The sequence below is a fragment of the Nicotiana tomentosiformis genome, chromosome 2 (assembly GCF_000390325.3).
Source record: "Nicotiana tomentosiformis chromosome 2, ASM39032v3, whole genome shotgun sequence".
Taxonomy (NCBI): Eukaryota; Viridiplantae; Streptophyta; class Magnoliopsida; order Solanales; family Solanaceae; genus Nicotiana; species Nicotiana tomentosiformis.
The window spans coordinates 56,925,348-56,952,919 of NC_090813.1; the positions used below are offsets into that span (position 1 = coordinate 56,925,348).

Below are 27,572 nucleotides of genomic sequence, written 5' to 3' on the forward strand. Positions count from 1 at the left end.
TACCAATCACCACAAACTGTACCAATACACGATCATGCATCAATGCTTAAATTGCACTTGCGCCACACAAGTCTCTTGTCCACAATAGCTGAAATTTCACGAATCCGATGCCCGCAATACATCTCATGACGCATATAAATCATGTTCCAAATCCCCCAATATTGCCACGAAGAAAAAGATGTGTAGAAACTCATAACCACCTGCCGAATCAATAATTCATGGAGTCTCTCCCCCTGACAAGAACCATTACCTCATCCTGAACTGAATAACGATATTTTCTCACTAAGGTACCTTATACAAATCTGATTGCACAAATTTCAGGTCCAATAACTTCGTCTCACTCAGTAAGCTGCTCGGGCAATAAGCCATCTCAAACACTACCAAAAATCTTATATGGCGCCCACAACGCGCCAACAAGCTACAACTCGAATGTGATACATTAGAAAAAATGAACTCTGAAAAGGACTACCCAACCCGCGTAACGAATAAAATGACCGAATAAATGCTATGAACTTACCTCAAGGATGAAACAAGACACACAAAATGAGGTTAAGAAACTATGCTCAACATCTCGCTGTTGCAGCGTGCAACCCTATCCAAACAATGTACCCGTGGCGGCGTGCCACCCAATCCCTACATAACAATCAAGAAGAAAACACACACTTCAAGTCGTAACGCTTATATTTACGAAATGCCCGAATATCGACCACAAGCACGCCAAGTGCATAATACCAATCCTGGGGAGATAGGTAGCGCCATATGCTACGAAACCTAAGCACAACTAAGGCGCAATAAATGACCTGCATCTCGAGAGCCATCTTGATCACATAACACCACAAGCTACACGGGACCTCAACACGTGTGCGAATAATCAAGCTGTCAAATCCGAAACAAACTCACACAGTCCACAACCCAAGGAATATGATGCCTCTCAGGCATAAACCCTCGCATTTGCGATATTACCATAACCTCCATACTTGGTCTAAATCCTTAACAATCAAGTGAGTAACATGCCACACTTATACAAATCTTCCCGTGGGGTACGCTTCTACGACCTTCCGCTCAGGTAGCAAAGTTCGCGCATCCATACCACCGATCGTACTAATTCTGTAAGGCAAATCACAATCCGTAAATCAATACACAATACCTCTTCCACAGAACACCATTCTCGAGCGACACTAAGACAATGCCAGCTCACTCTAAACATCTAAATTTTTTCCTGCTCGTCTGAGCTCACGACATTCTTATCAACACTGAACCGCAACATTGATCCTCAACTTCATATTCCCATGCCGCTCACTGCACCTATCATGCCGCTACGTGAGAATACGCAAATTCATCATAACCCTTGAACTACCATTAGAATAAATACTTCGTTGGCTAGAAACCTTTCACTTAACTCATTCTAGAGGAACCAATGTAACACACAACTGAATTCCCAAACCGCAAAAAACACAAACCACAAGTCGTGATCTAAACTGTCATGACTCTTCCGGAATCCATTTACGCAACAAAGCCATTCGAACCAAATAACTCCCAAATCAATCAATCAGGTCATGGTGGTTGTCAAGCCAGCATGTACAGCCACAACCACATGTATAACTTTACACCTGAAGGAACTGATCATTGCCACAATCATACCGATTCAACCATTACTAACTGACCCAGCTTCTTTCAATTTACCCTTGACCTGACTTAGAAATGTGATAGCTCCATTCACAACATATCAAAACCAATCTGCACTCATCCCGAGTGACCCAAATCACGAGACCACATCATCTCAATTCCCATGAATCATCTCATACCCTTTTCACGCACAAGATAACATCTCCAACTGGTACACCCAATTTGCAAGACCTTCCGCGAATCCAAGTTATTTCTTTCCTCCAATACTGCACCACATACCCAACGACAACATAGAATATTCCAAGTTCCGTTCGCAATCCACTACGAAGACTCGGTCCTTAACAACACGACGGATCCGAAATCCTTAGGCGCTGCACTTAAATTCTTGAATCCACTAGGGCCATTGTTGAGAGTTACCCACTCCGACCTGATCTTAAACATAACCAAAACTCCAATGCTCTACTAGCACATGAACACCCTCTCAAAGAAGCGTCTAGCCGAATTCTCTTAATTGTACGTCACATCCACAAAGCATAAACCCCGAGTCTTCCCAAAACCTGAACATGCGTCGGTAAAGCCGAATATAGCATGTTTCCCTCAAGTTCTTTGTTGAATTACCCCTGATATTTCCCTTTCTTAGCCATAAATAATCTGCCAACGCACCGATAACCAGAAACTGCACAAGCAGACAACCATGTGATCCAATCGTAAACGGTGGGACTCCCCCACTTAGCATTAAACTACCTTCACATAATGAAGGGCCCACAACGATTCCTACTTCTCAATTACCGTGATCTCGAACTGTTAACCCGCCAGACTTCTCGAAGCCTTTTGTTAAGCTTTTCATGAACATTCTGAATCACCAGTCATAATCACATATTCGACCACTTACTGGGTGGCAAGTAATATTCTTCGCAGAAGCTTCATCACCACCACACAACCGCTAACCTGCTCACAGGAGATAACCCCCTGTGGAATTCCTTACCGACATCTTCCAACGATGTTGCACTGGGTACAACTACCACATAATCTGTAAATTCTCCAGAGCCCATGCTTTCCCACCAGTTATATAAGTCTGCTCCTTCCCTATTGACATCAACTGAAAGTTCAACCATACCTTCCGAACTCAAGTCATAGTGCACGTAAAACGATAATCAGATCTTCACACCCCCCTTCATTTCAAACAAACTCTTTTATGCCATATTCAATCTTTCTTCGTACAGTAACCATCACTCCAAGTAAAATCCATAGGCCAAATCACCTTCCATCACGATTCCCAAATCGTGCCACACTTCCTTAAGGCACGTGGCCATCCTACCACAGAATCCATATGCTAATCTGCCACTCTTACTTCGGTTAAACCATCTTCTTTAAGCAACTTCTCAATCTCTACTTCTCATACTTGACCTGCTAGTACTTCAATCACCGCGAGACACTTCCTGCCATGTCCTCCCTCATATTTTGCTGCCCAACTGCTGCCTTATACCAACTCCCTATCTGTAGCACCGGAGCTAATGAAATGCCACCAACTCTAAACCTCCTGGAAGATCATCTTTCCCGAGCCATCAACATTAGAAATACCAATTCAATTCTAAACCGCTGCACACCGCTATCTCTAGCAACCGCCCCTCAGGACCCATTTTACAACACCTGTCCCGAAGGCAAAATCCAAGAAGACCGTAACACCGGCGAACCATAATGCGTTCAAACAAGGACGGCGGCACAGCATCATAATGAAATTCCACCACGCTCTACAATATAAAGTCTCGTTACTTTATCAACCCAACATGGACGTCTATGGTCCGATTACCTTTCTTCCGCTGGAATTAAATGTTGAACCCCTTAATCATGCACTGAGAGATCCTCTCTTCAAGCCATCCACTGCCTCAACACATAAACGAGCACCTTAACATTACACCAACATTGTATGATAATAACGTGTAGACATCGTAGCAATCCGTGCATGGTCTCTAAACCATATAAGATAATAGCCTGCCCGAACACGCAGGGAGAAACATCCGGCACCACGTCTATAGTACCACTACAACTCTTCGACGCCCAATTGATAACAAGTGTTTCGCGCCGCATAAGATTGAGTAGGAAGAAAATAAAAGCACAAGCCTTAATGGAATCAAACCGCACGTTGAGGAAATCAAGAAGGGAAGTGCTCCTAATAGCCTTATAGCCTCTCGAAGATAAGTACAGACGTCTCTATATCGATCCGCAAGACTCTACTAGATTTGCTCATGACTCGTGAGACCTAAGTGAACCTAACGCTCTAATACCAAGCTGTCACGACCCAAAATCCACTAAAGGCTGTGATGGCACCTAACACCGCTGCCAGGTAAGCCAACAGTGATTTACCGACTTATTTACTCATTTTAGTATTTTGAAATTATAACTTTCCTTAGTTGAACAGTATAAAATAGAATTTGCAAAGTAAATGATAACATTTACACAATTACAACAACGAACAACTCGTAGAAAACCCCCCCAAAATCTGGTGTCACAAGTGCATGAGCATTTTCTAAGGAATATAATGATAATACAACATATGTCCCAAATGTAATAAGACAGAATAAAATAAATAGTACAATGGAGACTCGGTGCACTGCGATGCGTAGCCTGGAATGCAGCTCACATAAGGTCTCCTCAACTGGTACGTCTACGCGCCAAGGTGATCATCCATGAACCTGTCAGATACTGCACATTTAGTACAGAAGTGCAGCATAAGTACGTAAATCAACGCGTACCCAGCAAGTATCTAGCCTAATCCTGGAGAAGTAGTGACGAGGGGTCGACATCGACACTTACTAGAGGTCTAAGAAAATAGTATAATAATCCATAATAGGTATGAAGTGCACATCAATAATGAAGTAAATCTGTAAATCTCAAAAGTTTCCAATTATTTTCTTTAAAGTATGAATTTCTCAATCTTGTATTCAATCTTAATATCTCCGAAAGTTGTCAAGTTTCATAATCAAATAAACCCGGTGTACCATATAAAATGTTGGGCATCAGTAGAGAGGTTAACTCGTGAATATTTGGGCTACAAGCGATATAACACACGATTCTGCCGAGGGACATTCAGTCCGATCCAGAATAATGTGTACACTGCCGAGAGTCGAGCGGCACGAACCATAAATGCACTATATATTGTCGAGGCGTTTAGCCTGCTCCACAAGAAAATGAAGGAAGTTACCGAATTACGAGACACGTGTTTACAACACTGTACGTGGGTACAAAATGGATATTATCTTTACCTTTTTCTCAAATAACTTGCCCACAACTCAAAGTGTTAAGGCTTGGCCTAATATACATATAATTATTTCTAAATCAATTTCATTTATAACTTCGATTAATTAATGTCAGCATTATGAGCTCAAATAATTCAAATATTACAAGATAAGATCCTAGGTCTACCCGGACATAAACATGATATAGCTACGTACGAACTCTCGTCACCTCGTGCGTACATAGCACCCATAACTAGTTACACATAACAATAAAGATCACCTAGGGGTAGTTTTCTCCTTACAAGGTTAGAGAGGAGACTTACCTCGCTCCGAAGTTCCAAAACCGGCTCCAAGGCCTCTCCAACACCTCAATCCAAAGTCCGTCGATCCAAAACTATTCAAACAATGTGTAAACCAATGAAACGATACTCTAATACCCATAATTAATCAATTTAAATAATTTTCAACTTCGCTCGAAAAGTTCATAAAATCAACCCTCGGGCCCACGTGCCCGGATTTCGAAATTTTTTGAAGATAGACTTTACCCATAACACCACGAACTAAAATATATAACATATTCCAAATTTTATGTCCAATTTCGTGGTCAAATTCTAAAACTGCCAAATTCTAGGTTTTTCTACCAAAACCCCATAATTTCTACTAATTTCCGTATTTAAATCCTTATACAAACCATGTATTTAACTTGTAATAGGTGGAAATTACTTATCTTGTGTTGCTTGATGAAAATCTCCCATGAAACTCTCCAAAATCGCCCCAACCAAGTTAAGAATGGAAGAAAAATGGGCCAAGTCCCATTTTTATAAAACCTTACTGCCCAGCGATTTTTCCGCACCTGCGGACACCAACAACACCTGCGGAAAATCCATTGCAGGTGCGGTTCCCTCCAAGCCAGGCGAAATCTGCTTCTGCGGACAACATTTCGTTTATGCGCGACCGCTTCTGCGGTCAACCACGCGCTTCTGCGCTCTCGCATGTGCGGATACCCCTCCACTTCTGCGACCCAATTGCCCCTCTCGTTTTTCACTTCTGCGGAGCTCCCCTCGCATCTACGGGCTCACAGATGTGGAAATACACTCGCATATGAGGCCATCCCATCTAGTCCAAAGGTCGTTTCTGCGGCCATAGTGCCGCTTCTGTGGCTCTGCACCTGCGGCCAAAACCTCGCAGGTGCGGTTATACCAGATATGCTGCCACCAGCCTTTTCATAAGGCCAAAATCATTCCATTAACCATCCGGAATCCACCCGAGGTCATCAGGACCTCGACCAAATATACCAATCAGTCCTAAAATATCATATGAACTTAGTCGAGCCTTTAAATCACATCAAACAACGCTAAAACCACGAATCGCACCTCAATTCAAGCTTAATAAACTTTATAACTTCAACCTTCAATATTCGACGCTGAAATCTATCAAATCAAGTCTGATTGACCTCAAATTTTGCACACAAGTCATAATTGACATTACGGACCTACTCCCACTTCCAGAATCAGAATCTGACCCCGATATCAAAAAGTCCGGTCAAACTTCCCAAAAAATATCCAAATTTCTAAATTTCGCCAATAGACACCGAAATAACCTACAGACCTCCAAATCAACATCCGGATACGCTCCTAAGACCAAAATCATCATACGAACCTGTTGGAACCTTCAAATCCCGATTCTGAGGATGTTTGCTTACAAATCAAACCTTAGTCAATTTTTTCAACTTAAAGCTTTCGAAATTAGAATTTCTTTCCAAATCAATCCCGAACGTCCCGAAATTCAATTCCGACCACAGTACAAGTCATAATACCTGAAAAGAAACCACTCAAGGCCTCAAAACGCTGAACGACGCGCTAGAGCTCAAAATGACTGGTCGGGTCGTTACAAAACATCATCGATCTGAGAATTTTTTTTTTTATCTTTCAATTGATTTTTCAAATTCGTTAAATGCATATATCGCCACATCATAAGATTTGAAAGACTCGAAGATGCTACACTTAACCCCGATAACCATAGGAGAACATTCACTCCATGAATAGTATATTCTTAGCCTTTTACCAGAAAATACAACATACATTTTTGAAGCACTATTCTTTTTCGACTGAACCATCGTAGATTCCCTAATCTATTCAATTACACTTACAAGAACGTAGAAGAATAAGATATGGAAAAAAAATGTAATCTTCTGTGCGGCCGTCAATATTCTTATTTATAAGTATCTCTGGGTTTATTTAAATATTAGGGTTTTGAAAAGGGATAAAATATATGAAATACACATAAACAGACGTATGTATATGGATGAAAGTATGCGCGTATATTGCAAAAAAGATGAAAAATATCCGTTGTTAAATGTTTATGGAAAAGGGGGGTGTGCATGTTTTGATATTATCCATGTATTGAGAAAACGAAGTATTGAATGGATGAGAGAGATTTTATATCTCATTTAAATAAAGAAGAACCCTAGACGGGAAGGGTAGTTTTGACAAAGAATTCGCAGAGAAACCTTAGTTTTCGTGTGAGTTTACCTTACTAACCCCATTTGGGCCATTGTGGCCAAAATGGTGCGGCACAAAAACCTTTTCGTAAATTTACCTATATACTTTACAAAATTAGTCAACTGTGTTCCTCTTATCTTATTTTTTTTTAATTGCAGTGAACAGAAGAGCTTCTATTGCCTCTTCTCTCTCTTTCCCTCTATCTTTTATTGTATTGTGAATTACCATCGCGTCAGAAGAATCAAACCTAACGAGCATAAGTTTTTTTAAAAAATTAAATAGGGAAGTGAAATGGTGAAAGCAAATAATAGTTCCAAATAAGATGATTATATTCTTGTATTCCACTACTGAAAACTTTAAACACAAGCTTGCAAAAAAAAAAAAAAAAAAAAATTGAAAACCAATCATCAGAAGATTGAGCACTTAATTCGATACTTAATAAAATTGGAAAGACCCCAATTTCAAAAACTAAATCCATTTTCTCCGTCCAATGAGAGTTGTCCTCCTCCTTCTGTCACTAACAAATCCCTATTCACTATATTTTTCGTATTTTTTCTTTATTTCTATAGTAGATGTATTTAAAATTGAGTCATAATATGGAATTTTAGCATACTTTATCCAAAAGTTTTGTTAAGAGAAATAAAAAATTACACATTACATATTATATGCATCAAGTTTCATATTCACAATACCTTTTGGATTAAGTAGTACTAGCTATAATAATTAAATCAAAAAGGTCATAGTTATAAATGTCTTAAATCAACTATACTTAAGAGCCAAAACTCTTTGTTGAGAAAATGACAAAAATAGTTTCTTATTTTTGGGGTGGGTCTAAAATAGTCCCTTAAGTATACTTTTGGCATTCTTAATCTTCTAAGTTTGTCAAAAGCAAGCACTTTTAGTTTTCTTCAAATAGTTAAAAAATTATAGTTGTTAAATTTTACAGTATTTGTGAGAGAAAAAACTAACTGGTCCAATCTTTGTAGTTTTTATAAAAATTTGGTATATTTTTTATGCTTGATATAATTTTTCTAAGATGTAGTGTTTGCTGAGTTATTTTTTTATCTATTCCTAGTGCTAAATACAATTATTGTTGATGCAGTTGACAAGGTTTTAATGATATTTTACTGAAGTTGACGATTAAACAATTTTTTCCACACAATTTGCCATAAATTTAAGAGCTAGAGTTTATTAAATACTTAAGGAGATTAAAAGTGCTCTATTTTGACAAACTTAACAGACCAAATTGCTCATAAGTATACTTGAGGGACTATTTCAAACTAATCCCAAAACACAAGGGACAAATTTTATCATTTTCTCACTCTATGTTCTAATTCCGCCCCGCCTGTTGATCTACATGTATTCGGACCCGATACCGCAAGTGAGACCGTTCTGGCCGGGAAAATCCAATCTTTTTTCCGCAAGCATCCCAAGGACCAAACTAGAAAGAGGAAAACGAGAGAAAGGTGCAGCCGTTGATGCGTAGTTGAGTTGAGATGGTGGCAATTATCTTGACAGAAGCTCTATTTGGAGCTTCTTCTTCTTGTACTGATTTCAATGGAGTTTTTGGTTCAAATTACCTCCGTTGCCCTTGTTTTTCATCAAGATTTTCTCTTTCTGATACACCCTTTTCGGAAATTTCTCTAGGTAACAAAAGGGTGAAGAAGCAGAAGAGAATTCTGGGTGTTGGCATACTTTCTTGTAGCTTAGGTAATGGGATAGTTGATAAAGAAGAGCTTGAATTCAAGCCTTCATTTGATGAGTATTTGAAAGCCATGGAGTCTTTAAAGGAAAAGAAAAAGAGTGATAGTGTTATTAGAAGAAAGAAAGGCGAAGAAGAAAAGGGTAAATTTGGGAAGTCTGTGGTGAAGAAATGTGTAGAAAGTTCTGATGTTGTGGAGAAACGTGAAGGAGTTGGAGCTGTGGAAGAAAAGGGTAGTGGTGGGAAATTGGAATTTAGAAAGGTGGTGATTGAGAAAAGAGAGAGCATAAGTAAAGCAAAGCATGTTGATGAGATGGACAGAGCTGCTTTTAAGTCGATGGATGATGATGCTTATGATAAGCCAAGAGTTACTAAGGCAGACATGGAACAGAGAATCCAAAGGCTTGCAAAGTGGTGAGTTATTCCTTGTTTTGCACTGTAGAAAAATAAAGGGCTAATGCTTATCACTGAAAAAAAGAAGGAAGTATGAATGACTAATTCAGTTATTAAAGATACGCTAATATTGCTAAACAGTTGGTAGTTTATCAGAAAATTCCTATTTTTCTGACTTGTAGTAAAATATTTTACTCTTACAGTCTAAATGGTGCAGACATTGACATGCCTGAGTGGATGTTCTCTAAAATGATGCGAAGTGCTCAGATTAGATTCTCTGATCACTCTATCTTGAGGATTATCCAAATATTGGGTAGATTGGGAAATTGGAGACGGGTGCTGCAAGTCATTGAGTGGCTTTGTTCACGTGAACGCTTCAAGTCACACAAGTTAAGGTATCTTTTCTATGATCATTTCTCCCACTTCTCGATAGTGCAATGTCTTAGTGATTCCTGAAATATGTTTGTATATTCTTGAATTTGGGATTGAGGTATAGTTGATTGATTTAGATGTGGCACTGATGCTTACTTTACAGTTAGCTATGTATTGTGATGTTCTCATAATCACTTTCATATATGTGAAAAAGTGAAATGCTGGTGCTTCCTATCTATAATTTGTCGGTGTGTTTGTTTTTGCTGTGGTTTGCAGATATAGAAAATAAATCAAACATATACCACAACAAAAACAAACGCTGACTAATTATAGATGGGAAGCACCGGTGTTTCACTTTTTCCCATGGATTTGCTACTTCCTTTAAATGTATCTTTGAAAGCACTGTACATAAAACTCTCAAAACTTATCCTGGGAACCTACCATGGACTAGATCTATTAAATTCCTCTTTGAACCTTCTGAAATTGATCGAAGTTATGATTTATATTTTTGGTGGCACATCCTTCCTATCCATCTTCTGGTAGGTCTAGGGTCAAAGTCCTTAATGGGAAATTGATGGTGATGGACCCTTTGATTAAATTCTATTGCAAGATATATTTACACGGCTGCACTGGATGCATTGGGGAAGGCGAGGAGGCCAGTGGAAGCACTAAACTTGTTTCGTGCAATGCAGGTAAGACATGTAAACTTTGTTTTCATCACTTCGTCTCTCCTTTAATCAGTAGTCCTGTGTCCTATTGAGAGCAAAAGGTTGTGTGATATGTAACTAATACATCCAACCTCAACTTTTCCCCCCCAGGAACACATATCATCGTATCCAGACCTTGTGGCTTACCATTGTATTGCTGTCACTCTTGGACAAGCAGGACATATGAAGGAACTTTTTGACGTCATCGATACCATGCAATCACCACCCAAAAAGAAATTCAAGACTAATATTATTGAGAAGTTTGATCCACGACTTGAGCCGGATGTTGTCATCTATAACGCTGTAAGTAATAAAAGGGTGGGCCAAATATGGGGGACTATTCTTGGTTAAATGCACTTGTGGCTCAGAGCCATGTTGTTTCACCATCATGCTGGGAACGTCTGCTGCTCAGTAAAGACTGAGAATTTAGTGTCTTCCCAATTAAGAAAAAGATATTTGAGACAGACACAAGAAAAACCAAGCAGAATTAGAAACCAAATGAGAAAAAAGAAGCTCAGTATGGCATTGGAATTTGTTGTTTTATCTGGGAAATATTACTGATGATCGATATCTAAATGGCTAATGCATCAGTCATTTTCCCCTTTTATTCAGTAAATTATGCATATTTACTTTTTCTATATAAGCCAGGCGTCAAAATTTGAAGCAATCATTTTAACCCAGTGCTATTGTGCGCTGTATGCTGAACTTGTTTTGGTAAAATATATCTCCTTGACGAAGTTCGTTTCTGAGTTATAAACTCCTCAGGTAAATAAATACATATTATAAGGACTTGGCTGCTGAATTCAATTATTAACTGAAAGGAGAGGGAACAATCATGAAGTTACACCCCAAAGCTATGCTGAGCCCTTCCTAATGATCTGTATAGTTTTGGTTGAATTACTTGTGTAAATTTTGTTCGATGCATAAACATGCTGCAATTAAATTCCGCTGAAAGTCAGTATATTTCAATTTTGTTCAATTAAAGCCCTTCCTAGTCAGCAGATTTCAATTTGGTTAAGATGCCACCTTTGTGAGAAGTTTTTTTCTCTTTGCTTGTAGGTGCTAAATGCCTGTGGTCGCCGTAAAAGCTGGGAGGGTGCCTTTTGGGTGCTACAACAGTTAAAGCTCCGGGACCAGCAGCCTTCAGTAACAACATATGGATTAGTCATGGAGGTAATTATCCTTTTCTTTTCTTTTCCCCTTTTCCATAGGTGTTTAGTGTGGGAGTGACATAGTTGAGAAGCCTATTCAGCCTTCGCTCTTTTCCTATTTTCTCTCTTCACAAGGAGTCACTTCCACCTAATTAGCTTTCAATCAGCTTTGTTCCTATGGGAGGAGGTTTCCTGACATTTATTGGGAAATACTCACACGAATCCTCATGTTTTGTGTAACCATTGATATCTAGCATTAATTGTGGTGTGTGCTGGCATTGAGATGGGAAACTACACTTCTACATTTTTCTTCTTTTAATGTGATTCCTGACCTCATCAAGGACTAAAGAAAAAAGAAAGTACAAGATGACAAGATGTGTTTGGAGTAGCGGAGAGCTTCGAGGTGATATATATCCATAAAATCAGAAGATTCATTATCTATTTTTTCCCTTTGCCCTGGGTTCTCTCTTAACTCAAGGAACCAGAGTCATGTTACACCTATGTGCCATAATGATATTAATAGCCAAGTCCCTTAAGCTCCAAAAGGCGATCCTTCAGCTCGAAGGTTCTTGGATATCCATTTTTTAAGGAAATTAGAGGATCAAGCTTTTGTGAAGTATGTTCAAAGGCCTTTACACATGAAATTTCCAACTACAACTTGACTTTTGGAAAAGATTACAACGAATCAATTTAATATTGACTGTATTTAGAAAAACTGTGGTCAACAATGTATCCGACTTCTTCTGATGATGATTTTTTCATGATATACACCTTTTGTGCTTTAACTTTTTGTCAATATTATGATTGGAAATTAGAAAAGAGAGAATAACCTGTAGCATATTGCATATCCCAACAGAGGAGAAAAAAAGAGAGGAGAGAACCCTATAGCATAGCCATCTGTTAAGTAGTTAGTCATGTATAGTGTCCCACATCGGGAAGTAGATACCTATTATTATTTAATCACGGTATATAAGTAGGGTTGTACAACACTTTAATTAATTAATAAGATTTTTCTCTCGTGCATTCTCACATGGTATCAGAGCTTCGGTAAGAAAAGATCGATGTGCATCATTCCAGCGACATCCGGGAAGAAAGAACTCAGTCGCCGTGCAATTTTTCAATGACCGAAGTGACTGTTTGCGTCAAAGTCACTATTTATCAGTGTTGTGAACAAACCAACGCCACCACAAGGTTCGTCGTAGTCCCGCGACCAAACCCCAGAAAATCCCACCGTAAAACTCATAGCCACGCGCCCTCACGCGCCGGGCAGAGTCCAAATTTTCCGGCGAGATATGTGCACGCGTCGGGCGCGTGAGACCCTTACAGCCATTTTCCGACGAACTTCCTTCAGGAAAGCTTATTCGCACAGCAATTCCGAGTCGACCAGTGCTATCCCCGACAACTTTGGACTTTTCCGGCGAGCTACAGTGTTTCCCGGCGTGAACAATGTTTCCGGTGTAAAATAGTGTTCTGTTTTTCTGCTGTGAACAGTGTTTTCGCAGCTATTTCTTCAGTTTTCCCGCCGGAGTTACTGATTTCCACTATTTTAAGTTAACCCTACTACTTTTAGTCAAGATTTTGAGAAATAAATTGTAGCGAAATGGGATCCAATAGTATGAATGGTTGGATGGTTTCTCTACCGGATTATATTGAGTTCCTTCAGTACAAAGCATGTAAACAGACATCTTCAGGGACAAATTCCGTTGTTCAAACGTGTAATAGCGTGACTTGTGTCTCCCAATCTTCATCCTCCGATTCTTGGGTCATTGATTCAGGTGCATCTGATCATATTTCTGGTAATAAATCTCTTTTTACTAGTATTTCGTATTCTCAATCTCTTCCAACAGTCACAATGGTCAATGGGTCTCAAACCATGGCAACTACAATAGGTCCAGTAAGCCCACTTCCTTCCTTACCTTTAGATTCAGTTCTTTATGCTCCCAATAGTCCTTTTAATCTCATAGCCGTTAGTCACTTAGCCAAATCACTTAAATGCGCTGTTCTATTTCTTGATGACCTTGTTTTTATACAGAAACGCAGTACGGGGCGGATCGTTGGTACTGGGCGTGAATCAGATGGACTTTATTTCCTTATCCTTGCAAAATCACATGGACTCACATCTTGTCTTTCTTCAATAACTTGTCAATAACTTGTCTTTATTTCCTTACCTTCTTTGAAACCCAATCATACTTCACAGGTCCAGGTAATCACTTAGATATTTCTTAGGTACTACCAGTTTCATCTTTTGGAGATTCAGTCACTATCTCCCATTCATCTTCCTCTACAACTCTAGCTCCACCACCTATAGCTCCAGTTCCATCACCTAGTTCCGTTCAACCTTCTGCAGCTCCACCATTCTTGACTTATCATCGTCGTCCACGTCCAGCATTAGGCCCAGGTGATTCACGTCCTGCATCAGATTCTGCACCTACTGCGGACTTGTCTCCTCTTAGTCAACCAATTGCACTCCGCAAAGGTGTACGATCCACACTTAATCCTAATCCCCATTATGTCGGTTTAAGTTATCATCGTCTGTCATCACCTCATTATGCTTTTATATCATCTTTGTCCATTGTTTCTATCCCTAAGTCTACAGGTGAGGCACTATCTCATCCAGGATGGCGACAAGCTATGATTGAGGAGGTGTCTGCTTTACATGTGAGTGGCACTTGGGAGCATGTTCCTCTTCCTTCAGGTAAGTCTACTGTTGGTTGTCGTTGGGTTTATGCGGTCAAAGTCGGCCCGGATGGCCAGGTTGATCGGCTTAAGACTCGTCTTGTTGCAAAAGGATACACTCAGATTTTTGGGCTTGATTATAGTGACACTTTCTCTCCCGTGGCTAAAGTAGCATATGTTCGTCTCTTTTTGTCCATGACTGTTGTACGTCATTAGTCTCTTTATCAGTTCGACATTAAGAATGCTTTTCTCCACGGTGATCTTGAGGAAGAAGTTTATATGGAGCAACCACCTGGTTTTGTTTCTCAGGGGGAGTCTAGTGGTCTTGTATGCCGATTGCGCAGGTCACTATATGGTTTGAAACAATCCCCTCGAGCCTGGTTTGGTAAGTTCAGCACAGTTATTCAGGAATTCGACATGACTCGTAGTGAAGCTGATCACTCTGTGTTTTATCGGCATTCTGCTCCTAATCTGTGTATTTATCTGGTGGTTTATGTTGATGATATTGTTATTACTGGCAATGATCAGGATGGTATTACTAATCTGAAGCAACATCTCTTTCAGCACTTCCAGACTAAGGATCTGGGCAGATTGAAGTATTTTCTAGGTATTGAGATCGCTCAGTCTAGCTCAGGTATTGTTATTTTACAGTAGAAGTATGCCTTAGACATTCTTGAGGAGACTGGAATGATGGGCTGCAGACCTGTTGACACTCCTATGGATCCGAATGCTAAGCTTCTGCCTGGACAGGGGGAGCCTCTTAGAGATCCTACGAGATATAGGAGGTTGGTTGGCAAATTGAATTACTTCACAGTGACTATACCTGACATTTCTTTTCCGGTGAGTGTTGTAAGTCAGTTTATGGATTCTCCCTGTGATAGTCACTGGGATGCAGTTGTTCGCATTTTTCGGTATATAAAGTCAACTCAAGGCAAAGGGTTACTATTCGAGGCCACGAGCAGATTGTTGGGTACACAGATGTTGATTGGGCAGGATCACCTTGTGATAGACGTTCTACGTCTGGATATTGTACTCTAGTAGGAGGTAATTTGGTCTCTTGGAAGAGTAAGAAACAGAATGTAGTTGCTCGATCTAGCGCCGAAGCCGAATATCGGGCCATGGCTATGGCAACATGTGAGCTAGTTTGGGTCAAGCAGTTGCTCAAGGAGTTGAAGTTCGGAGAAATCAGCAAGATGGAACTAGTGTGTGATAATCAAGCTGCTCTTCATATTGCGTCAAATCCGGTGTTCCATGAGAGGACTAAACACATTGAGATCGACTGTCACTTTGTCAGAGAAAAGATACTCTCGGGAGATATTGTTACAAAGTTTGTAAAGTCGAATGATCAGCTAGCAGATATTTTCACTAAGTCTCTTACTGGTTCTCGTATTAGTTACATCTGTAACAAGCTCGGTACATATGATTTACTAAGTTACTCCGACATGGCAGTTTAGGTGCCGCACCCGTGTCGACACGACACTAGTATGGGTGTGGGTGTGGGTATGGGATCCGTACCAGATCTGGTCAAACAATTTTGGGTACTTTGACCACGACGGACGAAAAAGTTCGAGACAATATACAATTTAATTCCCGAAATCAAAACCAAAACTAGGGTAAATTTGAAGAAAATAGCATTCCTTATCTAGGAAATCAATCCTTTACTTATCTATAACTTGAGAATAAAAAAGAAAACCACACTTTACAAGCTATACATAAGTATTCCACAAAATTTCTCATAATTTAGAGATATTTTTATTTTTTTGAATTATTTTTAGCCGGATCCCTGCACCCGTATTGGTACTAGGATTCGTATCCCCGAATCTTAAAATTTACATCTCGAAGGATCCGACCTCTAGATCCGCACCCGTGTCCGAGCAACTTAGATGATTTATATGCACCAGCTTGAGGGGGAGTGTTAAGTAGTTAGTCATGTATAGTGTCCCGCATCGGGAAGTAGATACCTATTATTATGTAATCACTGTATATAAATAGGGTTGTACAACACTTTAACTAATTAATAATATTTTTCTGATTTTCTCCCGTGCATTCTCACACCGTCTAGCTGGGGGCCCTTTGCTCATTCCTTATATTGTTGGCAAATGATATTTTTCTCTCTTTTTTCTTTTTAAATACTTCTGGGCTGGATTGGGGGTAAGGAAGGCCCCTCTAAATGGGATTTAGTGCTTCCCTGGAACATGTTAGTTATTGAAGTTTGTTTTATTTTACCAGTAGCTAAACTGAAGTGTTCTTTCAGGTTATGTTCGAATGTGGCAAATACAATTTGGTGCATGACTTTTTCAAGAAAATGCAGAAGTCATGTATTCCCAATGCTTTAACCTATAAAGGTAACATAGAAATGTGCGCTTACCTGACATGCTGCAAAAGATTCTTTTTGCTGAATTAAGTTGTCTTTGATGCATGTAGTTCTTGTGAGTACTCTTTGGAAGGAAGGAAAAACAGACGAGGCCATATTGGCTGTAGAAGATATGGAAAGACGAGGAATCGTGGGCACTGCCAGTTTGTATTATGACCTTGCTCGTTGCCTTTGTAGTGCGGGGAGGTGTGAAGAGGCTCTGATGCAAGTACGTTTCTTGTATTTAGCTTCCATTCATCTTATTTTGTTCTGCTGTTCTGTTTCAGGATCCTATAAATTATCTTGAGTATTCATATATTCTGTTTGACATCCAATAGAAGGAAGTAATCAATTAATCATGCTTTATTCAAGTTGATGTTTCCGAACTTAAATTATCAGAAGGATTGTTGTGGTAATTGATTCTGTTTTCTGACTATATTAACTTAGAAGGTAAATGCCATTGATTGTAAAGGGTAGCATACATTAGTATGTGAATGCCAATTTACTAATATTATTGTTTATATCAATTGCAAACAAATAATCATAAGCTATCTTTGGACTGCAAAGATACCCATTGGACTGCAATAATCATAAGCTATCTTTGGACTGCAAAGAACCTCAATATTTGCTCAATCCTCATATATTCTAAACCATAACAACTGATTCTCTGTGATTTTCTCAAGTATCTCTGAAATCTGACTACTTCAATAGTAGTGTGTTGAAGAGGTCAATGGTCTGCTGTTCATCAAGAGCTTTATCAGTGTGATGGGAGATCCTATGACTTATCAAGCATTAAAGTCGAATTCCGATGAATCAAGTTAGTGTCCAGAAGGTGGATTTCTTATTTACCTTTTTTCTGGTAGATAGGAATGTATCCTTATCACAACCAATGACCTTGGAGTGTAGACTGGGAGAAAGCGCTACAATATTCGAAATCTAACAAATCAAGAAACCTAACAACATGGAATCTAACCAGGGAAACTATCATTTACAGCCTACAGCTGTGACTGATCTATGGAGAAAATTTGTTGAAAGACCGGAACTAGGCAGTGTAGGGCTTTTGTTTGATTATAAGGAAGGTGTACTCTCAAACAGATAACTTAATTGGTGCATACATGACTTGTCTTACTTGGACGTACTCTCAAACAGATAAATCATTGGTACATAGATGACTTGTCTTGCTTATCTCCAGAAAAACCTTGTGTTGAATACTAACATTTCTTTCCATTTTATTTGGGCATCTTCTACTCGGCAACAGATGGAAAAAATATGCAAAGTTGCTTCCAAGCCTCTAGTGGTGACTTATACTGGTCTACTTCAAGCTTGTCTGGACTCTGGTGACGTTCAGAGTGGAGTATACATCTTTAACCAAATGAACCAGTTTTGCTCCCCAAATTTGGTAACTTACAATATAATGCTAAAAGCTTATCTGGATAATGGGATGTTTGAAGAAGCAAGGCAGTTATTTTTCAAGTTATTGGATAATGGTAACCATATTAGCAGTAAATTGGACAGTAAGGATAAGGTTTTACCAGATGTCTACACATTCAACTTAATGTTGGATGCATACGCTGCTGAGAAAAAGTGGGATGATCTCGGGTTTACCTACTCCCGTATGCTGAAATATGGATACCATTTCAATCCAAAACGTCACATTCAGATAGTACTTGACTCCTGCAGTGCTGGAAAGGTACACTTTCTTGACCCTGTATTCAGTTCTCCTCTGTATCCTCGTCTTTCATGTTTAATACCTCTATCATTCCTAGGAAATTCCCACGTGAAATTTTAATTTAGCCGATTATCTTGTGGACGGTCAAATTCTTGAACAGTTTTCTGTTTTTTTTTTTTATTTAAATTTGGAAATATGACCATTTTATTAGAGAAAATATTTGCTTAATGGATATCAATTTGGACTTGTTTTAATGTGATGATGGTAGAATCTTACATCTATAATACTTTCTGTTTTTATAACTGTCTGAACTATAACAATGTTAGTTCCATTTTAGAGTATGCTCATTTCTGTTTAAATTTATTTTGTTTTTGTTTTTTGCGGCTGCATATACCCTTGGTTTGTTCATATCGATCTCTGGACAAGGTTAAGAATTATGACTATTCTACACTGACCTTTTCAGGTGGAATTATTAGAAGCAACTTGGAAGGACTTGGCTCAGGCTGATCGGGTTCCACCAGTGCCACTAGTCAAAGAAATGTTCCGTGTGCAGCTGGGGAGAGGCAATTTTTCCACTGCCCTGGCTTGTCTTGCTGATTATCCTTCCTCTGAATCACAGGCATTTTCTGCCAGGTTTTGGATGAAATTTTTCTTGGAAAATTCTGATCGATTATCAGATGGTACTCTTTTCAGATTGCTACAAGAGGTGAGCCCTGTCGTTGCCACAAAGGACAGCAGAATACTTAACAATCTGATGGCTTCTTGTAAAGAGTTTTTAAGAACTCGATCAGCAAAACTTGACAGAGTTCATAGCGAAACAGCTTTAGTTTGTTAATTTCTTACCCCGAAACATATAAAGAAAAATCATCTTATGCTGTATAATCTGTTCTTGATATACAAACTCGTAGACCTAGCCAGTTTAGCAAATGCTCTATTTGAGTTGGGTCGAGTCGGTAACCAACTGTTCTTTAATCAGCATAGCTGAAATCTATTGGATAGCTCAATCAGAACTTAATTGATTTCAAGTTGGATTGTAGGACCGGACTCTGTCCATATGCAGAATTTCAAATTTACCTAATCTATCACTTAATGGGTTGAGAACCATTGAAGTAGCTTCCATTTCTCCGAAAGAGGAGCAACCATATTATGTACTATGTAGTTAGCTATCTACACAAACAAAAGAATTAAACACACAACAAATTCAACTGGGCACAGATGAGGGACGAAACTATACCTGGCTCGGAACTATTATTGATCTAAATATCTGTTTTACTAAGTACACATAATAATAAATGGGATGAATAGGCTGGCTAATACACAAACCTCTGCTATATATTCACTCTAGATGAATGAATAAATGTAGAATCCCCCTTTAGCTTCCAAAAACCTACTCTAGCAGTACTAATGAATCGACGATAAGTTAAGCTATGTGATGGGATTCATGTCAGCCTTCCACAACGATAAGTTGCCAACGCATTACGAAGACTTGGCCAGAGATGAACCATAACCATTAAGGTGTGACTTCTGCCATCTCCACGCGACTTGCAAACTCTCTTGAAGATCGGTGTGTTTGGCTGTCCAGTTCAGTTCAAGCCTTATCTTAGTTGGATCACTAAATACTTCCGCGTAGTCACCAGGTCGACGGGGAAGGAAGTCAACTTTGATAGGAACCCCAGTGGCCGCCTTGCAAGCCCCCACAAATTCCTTCACTGATCTTCCTGTTGTCGGCGACAGAAGGATGGAATGAAAAACTATACCCCGAGTGAGAAATTGAAACAGATGATAAAGAGTACTTTACCTCTTCCAGTTCCAACGTTGTAGATTCCTACTTTCCCAGGCCTTGCCTTTTCAAGAGCTTTCACATGAGCATCAACTAGATCAGTGACATCGATATAATCCCTAATGCATGTACCGTCTGTTGTCTTATAGTCTGTTCCTCTAACCTGCATGAACAAAACAACTCAGCTCAGAGACAAAGGCAGATCATAACTCTTCATGTTATCATGACACACATTTCAGTTCCTCCTATCCCATATTAAAAGAAATGTGGATAGAACAGACGAATGTTTTTCCTTCGTTTGTTATTGAAGAGTAACATTACCAAGTGAACTTTTTTCATATGAATTTCACTCATCAGAACCAGATACATTTTCTGGTAGACATTGAAGATGCTTAATACATAAAGAAATTTCTGAAAATTCAACAATCACAAGTACATAGATGATAAATAACAAACACACAAGTACAGAGATAGCAATTATTGGCTGACCTTAAGACCAGGTGTGATTCCACGAGCTGCATCAAAACAAGCACCAGATATTCGCCCATGTTCACGAAGTTCAGGCCGGGGAGCTTCTCCTAGTCTTCCCTCTGGATCAGAACCAATCACATTGAAGTACCTGAATTTTCAGAAAACAATTTAGCATTATTCCGACCCATGCCAATTGAGATAAACATAATAAGTCAACCAATAGTTATAACTCGGCCTTTCAACCATCGCTCAAGGGGGTGCTCGTTTAGTGGTTGGCTTGCTCTAAAAATTAGACGAGCAGTAAAGAACAGCTGAAGATGTACTTACTATTAGTTAGTTAACAAATTTGATAACAAGAAAATTAGTGAATGCCAGTTTGCCTGGCAGATAGAAGATAAATGGACATGAAGAAAGCATTAAAAACATGAAAAGGAAAAAAAATCAAGACAAATTTGCACAAACTAACAAGCGTGAGTTAGTGGGAGCTCACAAGTGGAGCTCCTACTTAACTCCTAAACACGCGAGATCGTATTCAAACCCAGCCCTTCCCTTCCACCTCATCTGACCCAGAGTCACTTTCCCCAACCAACAACAACCACCCAGTATAATCCCACTAGTGGGGTCTGGGGAGGGCAGTGTGTACGCAGACCTTACCCCTACCCTGGGGTAGAGGCTGTTTCCGATAGACCCTCGGCTTCCTCCCTCCAAGAACTCCCCACCTTGCGCTTGGGGTGACTCGAACTCACAACCTTTTGGTTGGAAGTGGAGGGTGCTCACCACTAGAGCAACCCACTCTTGTCAACCAATATAGAGAAAAAAAAAAAGAAAAAGTTTTCAAAAGACAACAAAAGACGAACATAGAAATGTATAATAAGTACAAAAAAGCACATCATATAAGAATTGTTACTTCCCATACACTGAAAACAGAGATATATTGGCAAGACAGATCAAACACCTACCTCAAAATCATGACAGCCATGTTTGAGTTCTTATGGAAATCCAAAATAATATCCTCCGCCATTTTCTTCGCTTTTCCATATGGATTAATAGGGAGCTGCAATTTGACAAAAAGACTCAGCTATTGCTTACCAATGACGTAACAGATAGGCATTCACACGGTTCTAGTGTACTCGAAGCATGTACACAGTTTAAAACACTCACCTGTGGAGTTTCTTCGGTAATGGGCATCTTTTCAGGCTCTCCATATGTCGCACATGTACTAGAGTAAATCAATGTGGGGACTCCATGAGCTGCCATAGCTTCTAAGACAGTGAGGGTATTTGAAGTAATGTTATGATAGTACCTGATTAGCACATGCAGCAGCTCATGAAAATATGAGTTTGAAAGGCAAAGAAACAATTACCAGAGGCATAATCAACTTTATACAGTATAACAACATGGAAATTACACTAAATTTATTCATCAAAGAGACACATTAGATCCTTCAGTTTGATATTTTTAATCCAAACAAGTTGGAGAAAAATGATTGAAATTCAGTTCCTTAAACAAATGGCACTTTTCCCGTTTTCCGATGACAGTGCTACTAAACTTACAAAGGCGCTAACAGAACTCATGTGAATTCACATACATTTCAAAGTAGTAATGTTAGCCTTAATTTGCTTGTATTCAGAGTAAAAGACTAATCAAGGCAGGAAAACATAATGCTACACCAGTGATATACTGGACGCACAACCAGCTTTGACACAGAGATGCAATATCATTACATACTTGATGCTTTGGGTTACCCTGTAAAAGATTTAGTTTTCTCTTCCTACCCGACATGAAACAAGTGAAACTCTTCGTTTACATGTTATAGTGGAAAGGTTTATAAAAGAATCAACTATACTTACTTTAGAGGATCAAGGGTGCTCTCTCCAACATATGCTACAGCTGCAAAATGCATCACAGCATCAAAAGCATTCTGGGAGAATATCTGGTGCACCTGCTCATTTCGGTTATAGGAATAAGTGAATGCCAAATAACAATAAAATAAAGAAAGGGTAGTTTCAGAACAGCTTCACTGTACCGCTTTTGCATCCCCCAAGTCAGCATATATAAACTGAAGCCTCCCTGGTTCAGGAAATAATTCTTGTAGAATCCTTACAGCTCCTATGTTTCCTCGTGAGAGGTTGTCCTGTCAAATTGGTAAATCATTTTTCTTATGAAGTTCCATACACGTATTAAGTAGAGAAAAGAGTCATTGGAGAATGATTGTCAAAGGGCTATTCACAACTTCAGAAGGGAAAATTACCACTATCGTCACACGGTAAGAGTCTTTGAGAAGTCGTAATGCTGCATGGGAACCAATATAGCCAGCACCTCCGGTGACTAAGACATGAATAACACCTGGTTGATGGCGAGAGAACTAGGAGAAAGCAGCAACAAGAAAAACAAAACACAATGAGTGCAAAGCTTAGAATTAAGTTCAAGCTTAGAAATAAAGATTACAGCATATGAAACTACACAATAACACTAGACACATAATTATATCTGTTCGAATTAAGTTCAAGATTTGAGAAACACTTCCATTTCAAGAATCAACAATATAACAAATTTTAAACAGAGGAAACGAAAATAACTTAAGCAGGCACATGCTTCTGGAGGTTTCTGTTGGAAGATGTCGGTTAAATATTCTTGCTATCTTACAAAAATTAGAACTCAGAAATTATAGGAATAGACAAATGCACTATACAATCATCTCATGTCAAAGAAAATGTACAAAAGAATCCATGACAACAATGACACAGGTTTCTATAGAAAACTCCAAATACCAAACTGTCATTCTAGTCCAAGCATTGCCACAAATCCGAGAAAACAATTAACAAATAAAGAGAAGGATCAGGGAATTACCACGCTTGGGGTATTAAAAGATGGGGACTGCTTGAGCATAAGAATGCATAGTGCTGTTAGCACAGCAGCCATAAGAATTTTACCCACGAAATTGCTCTTCTTCTTTGGATCTGCATAATCCAGGCCTACAATTAACAAAGAAAATTGATGTTTTAGACCCTAAAAAACAAGTATTACTCACAATACTGAAAGAAACGAAAAGACAGCTGACCACATTGTCACACCACCAGCAAAAACATATACAAGGATCAAAATTGAACTGTTGTACATTGGCATCAACTACCAAGATAATACTTCTAAGACTTAACCAAACAGAACTTGTTCAATCGTAAGTATTTACTTGTACCCCAGTGCCATAAAAAACTGGCCAAGAAACAAAATGTAAATAACAAGCAAATGAAATAAACAACTCAAAGAACTTGGCTCACCTCCTAGAGACATAGGTCTATTAGACCTTGTCTGAGTTCTTGTCCTGCCCAAGCCTAGCATTGGAGAAGCAGCTCTTCAATGCCAAATAGGCAAACAATCTAAATAGATAATCCAATTACTTGAAAGTGGTGATCAAGTAAGACCCCTCCTTCTATGTAGAATTGCTTAACAGTCTGCAGCAACAAACATTAAAATTTTACTCTTTGATTATCATCAGTAAAAACTAAAACTTGGATCACTGAAAGTTAGACCAAAAACTAGCTATAAAAACTTAAATAAAACATAGTACAATAAATAAATGGGCCCTCTTTTTAAAGATGGACATAATTATCACATACTCAGCTGTGAAGTTTGCAACTAACCCCCCCCCCCCCCCCCACACACACACACACAAAAAAAAAAAAAATTCTTCCCTTTGGAAATATTACCTACTTGCAGAAAGAGGGAAAAATAGATAGCAAAATAACTAATTTCAAAATTGCCAAAGGATCAGACTTGAAAGCTCAACAAAAAAGCATTTCACTTGAATTCAAAACCTGAATTAAGTAATGAATTTTTCAAGATCTGTTTAGCCCCACATAAAACAAACACACCCCAGAATACCCATAAAAATAACAATCTCCAAAGGGAAAACCTTTTCATTCAGACTTAGAAAAGAAAAAACTCCAAAAGATACAATCTTTTTTCAATTTAGAAGAAAAATCATATACCTGGAGAAAGAAAAAAACATAAATTAAAAAGCGGACGCAAGAATGTCGAGAATGTCTCTAACCTTTCAGTTAAACTGGAAACTTCTGCTAGCTGAAAAAACCTTCAGTTTAAATTTCCAAAATAGGGTATATATCAGAGAGTATATAGTAGAAGGTTTGAATGATCAAGAGATCTGTGAAAAGAAAGAGCCAACCAAAAAGAAGGTTTTTAACAAATATAAATAGAAAGCATTCTTAATTCTTCACACAACAAAAAAGTAAAGAAAACAATCTCTTAAAGAAATTTATATAGGAAGAAGAAGAGTCAAAAGAAGAAGAGGAATTGAGTAGAATCCACGATCATGTTTGGGGAAAATAAGAAAAAAGGTGACAGAGAAACGTACGAAGAGGAAGAAGGTCTCCACTCTCCAGTATTGGTGGTGCTGATGAACACCGTCTTTGGTTTCTTGCGCGTTATTTATTTGTTTATTTATTCCAGCTTTCCTCTTAGCTGCTCCATTTATTTAATTCATTTTGAATTTCCAGAATTTATTTTGATTTCCCAAAAATCAAAATTGAAATAGGTATATGAAGTGAAAGGGGAAAAGCGGAGAAGTGGGGTCCAGTTATTGGTTAGTTCCTCGTGGGCGGACGGAAGAAAGCAAAAGAGAGACGCGGCTGTATTTCGTTTTGTTGTTTATAGGAGTAGTATTTATTATTTTATTTTATGATGCTATGTGAATTTAACAACTCACTAGTACAACTCAAAGTTAAAACCTTGTTTTTCCTTCTCCTATTGACTTTTCTACTAGTGTCAAATTTTCGAATTATTGAATTTATTCGCACTTGTTAGCCGCGGTGTTTGTCGGCCGAGATACAGTGTTTAGTTATTTTAGTTTGATATTTACTGTATTCGATTTTATAAAATAATATATCAATATCATACCTAATTAAATTCAGTATCATTCAATTTCTCGTTTCGATTTCGGTGTATTCGGTCTGTAATATTCTTAAGTAAGGTACTCATAAATATGAAAATAAAAATATTATAACTTAGGTTGTGTTTATTACGAAGGAAAACATTTTTCGGAAAATGTTTTCCAATTTTTCCATGTTTGGTTGGCTTAAAGGTTTTGGAAATATTTTTCTCATGAACTTATTTTATTAAAAAATATTTTCCCGATCAAAATAAGAAAAAATATTTTTTAAAACTCTTTTTCAACTTTCTACGCCCTATTCCACATCCCCACCAACCTTCACCCACCCCAAACCATACCTTCCCACCCCATCCCAACATCGTCCACCATCCACCCTAAATAGAATTATTAGTAAGAGGGTGTTTGGCTAAACTTATAAGCTGGTCAAACTGGCTTATAAATACTTTTTGACTTATCTATGCGTTTGGTAAATACTCAAAGTGCTTATTAGCTAAAATCAGTCATATGTCATAAGTTGGTCACCCCCAACTTATGAATTTTTAGCTTATAAGTCATCTTAGTTTGACCAAGACTTTTACTAGTTTATCCTTAATAATATTTTCTAATTCACAAAATATTGTTCCTAAAATAAATTTTCTAACTTTCTTTTCATTCCATATTCGTTGTTCATCTTTTTCTTAACAAAAAAATTAATTATAATCTTTTGTAAAAATTTTAAGGAAATTTTAGTCATTTTAATAAGAAAATTACTTATAAGCTTTTTTCTACCAAGCACATCAACTGTTTATTATCAGTTTCAGCACGTCTATCCAAACATGTAAATGCTTATGTAAAAAATCAGTTTCAGCACTTAAAAAATATTTTTCAGTACTTCAAGCTTATCAGCTCATCCAAACGGGTTCTAAAAGTACTTTTTTTTTCATGTTGTAGATTATATTACTTTTTTTGTTTCAACAAAATGAGTATATTCTTTTTAATGATGTAGTAAAAGTATTTTCTTTCATTTCAACAAAACAAGTACTTTCTTTTCATTATTCAGAAAAATTATTTTCTTTCATTTCAATAAAATAAATATTTTCTTTTCCTAAAATAGAACAAGTATTTTTTGCAACAAAATGAGTACTTTTTTTTCATGATGTAGAAAAAATATTTTCTTTCATTTCAACAAAAAGAGTACTTTCTATTCATGATATGGAAAAAATATTTTCTTTCATTTCAACAAACTAAATTTTTTTCCTGATTTCGGTACGGTAATTTATTAGGTATTTATCAAATTTTGCACATTCCAACTCGTTAGTGATTAAAAAAATAGAGATAAAGTTATAGTTGTAACTTTATCGTTATAGCGGTTAAAGTTTAGTTACTTTAATATAATTAAAAATTATTTTTGTGATATTACTGATATCCCGTCTAAAGTTTAATGATCATACATAAATTAACACAAACTAAAACTACTAATTACGCGATTATAAAAACATTTTGATTATACACTAAAATGGCCATCCCGTTATTAAATCTTTGTCTGTTGTTTCATACTTAAGTTAGTATCTAAAAGAACAAAGTGCAAACAGCAACTCGCATAAAGTACTATTTATAATTATTTATATAGGTTGGAAATAGTTGGATCATTACTTTACACTTCCTTTAGCAAATTCCTAATTGCGCTTGCATAGGAAAATGAAAAATATTATGCAAGTTGTTCTAAAATAAATATGGACGTGGCATAAATGACTTCCCTACGAGAACAATGAAGACAGATATTTCATTTGTTTACAAATGTTATTGAATTCTTAAATCAAACTTGTCTTATTTGATGACCCGTCAAATAGCATGTCACGACCCAAAATCACAAGTGTTAGTGATAGTGTCTATTATAATATTAGGCAAACCTACAACTCACACATACCAACATTTTAAAATTTAAATTACGGATAAGGGTCTGATTTGCCTTTCTACTATCATAAATAGGCCTTATTTACCCTCTATTTAATTTTTCTATCAAAAATATCCTTACTGTTATACATATGGT

At 37.9% G+C, this 27,572-nt stretch overlaps 2 protein-coding genes across 5 annotated transcripts; one reads left to right on the forward strand and one right to left on the reverse strand.

Moving 5' to 3' along the window:
* The first annotated feature begins 8,696 nt into the window (after positions 1–8,696).
* On the forward strand, positions 8,697–19,411 carry LOC104102145 (pentatricopeptide repeat-containing protein At1g30610, chloroplastic). The gene is made up of 9 exons (XM_009609779.4): positions 8,697–9,479; positions 9,662–9,853; positions 10,441–10,522; positions 10,649–10,840; positions 11,597–11,710; positions 16,619–16,709; positions 16,789–16,946; positions 17,976–18,407; positions 18,850–19,411. Exons 1-9 carry the CDS (start codon positions 8,860–8,862, stop codon positions 19,219–19,221), a joined length of 2,253 nt encoding a protein of 750 aa, XP_009608074.1. The 5' UTR covers positions 8,697–8,859; the 3' UTR covers positions 19,222–19,411.
* A 191-nt stretch (positions 19,412–19,602) lies between these two features.
* LOC104102146 (UDP-arabinose 4-epimerase 1) lies at positions 19,603–25,165 on the reverse strand. Of its 4 annotated transcripts, none has more exons than XM_009609780.4 (12): positions 25,010–25,159; positions 24,689–24,799; positions 23,916–24,089; positions 23,488–23,612; positions 22,889–23,002; positions 22,664–22,771; positions 22,488–22,579; positions 21,799–21,940; positions 21,597–21,691; positions 20,656–20,785; positions 20,185–20,329; positions 19,603–20,104 (listed from the first exon to the last, which is right to left on the reverse strand). In XM_009609780.4, the coding sequence occupies exons 3-12, from the start codon at positions 23,974–23,976 to the stop codon at positions 19,863–19,865; spliced, it is 1,254 nt and encodes a 417-aa protein (XP_009608075.1). In that variant the 5' UTR covers positions 23,977–24,089; positions 24,689–24,799; positions 25,010–25,159; the 3' UTR covers positions 19,603–19,862. The 4 variants fall into 4 exon arrangements, with proteins under 4 accessions (XP_009608075.1, XP_009608076.1, XP_009608077.1 ...); XM_009609781.4 differs by having other exon boundaries at positions 24,689–24,727; positions 25,010–25,125; XM_009609782.4 differs by lacking the exon at positions 24,689–24,799 and having other exon boundaries at positions 25,010–25,165.
* Positions 25,166–27,572: the final 2,407 nt, after the last annotated feature.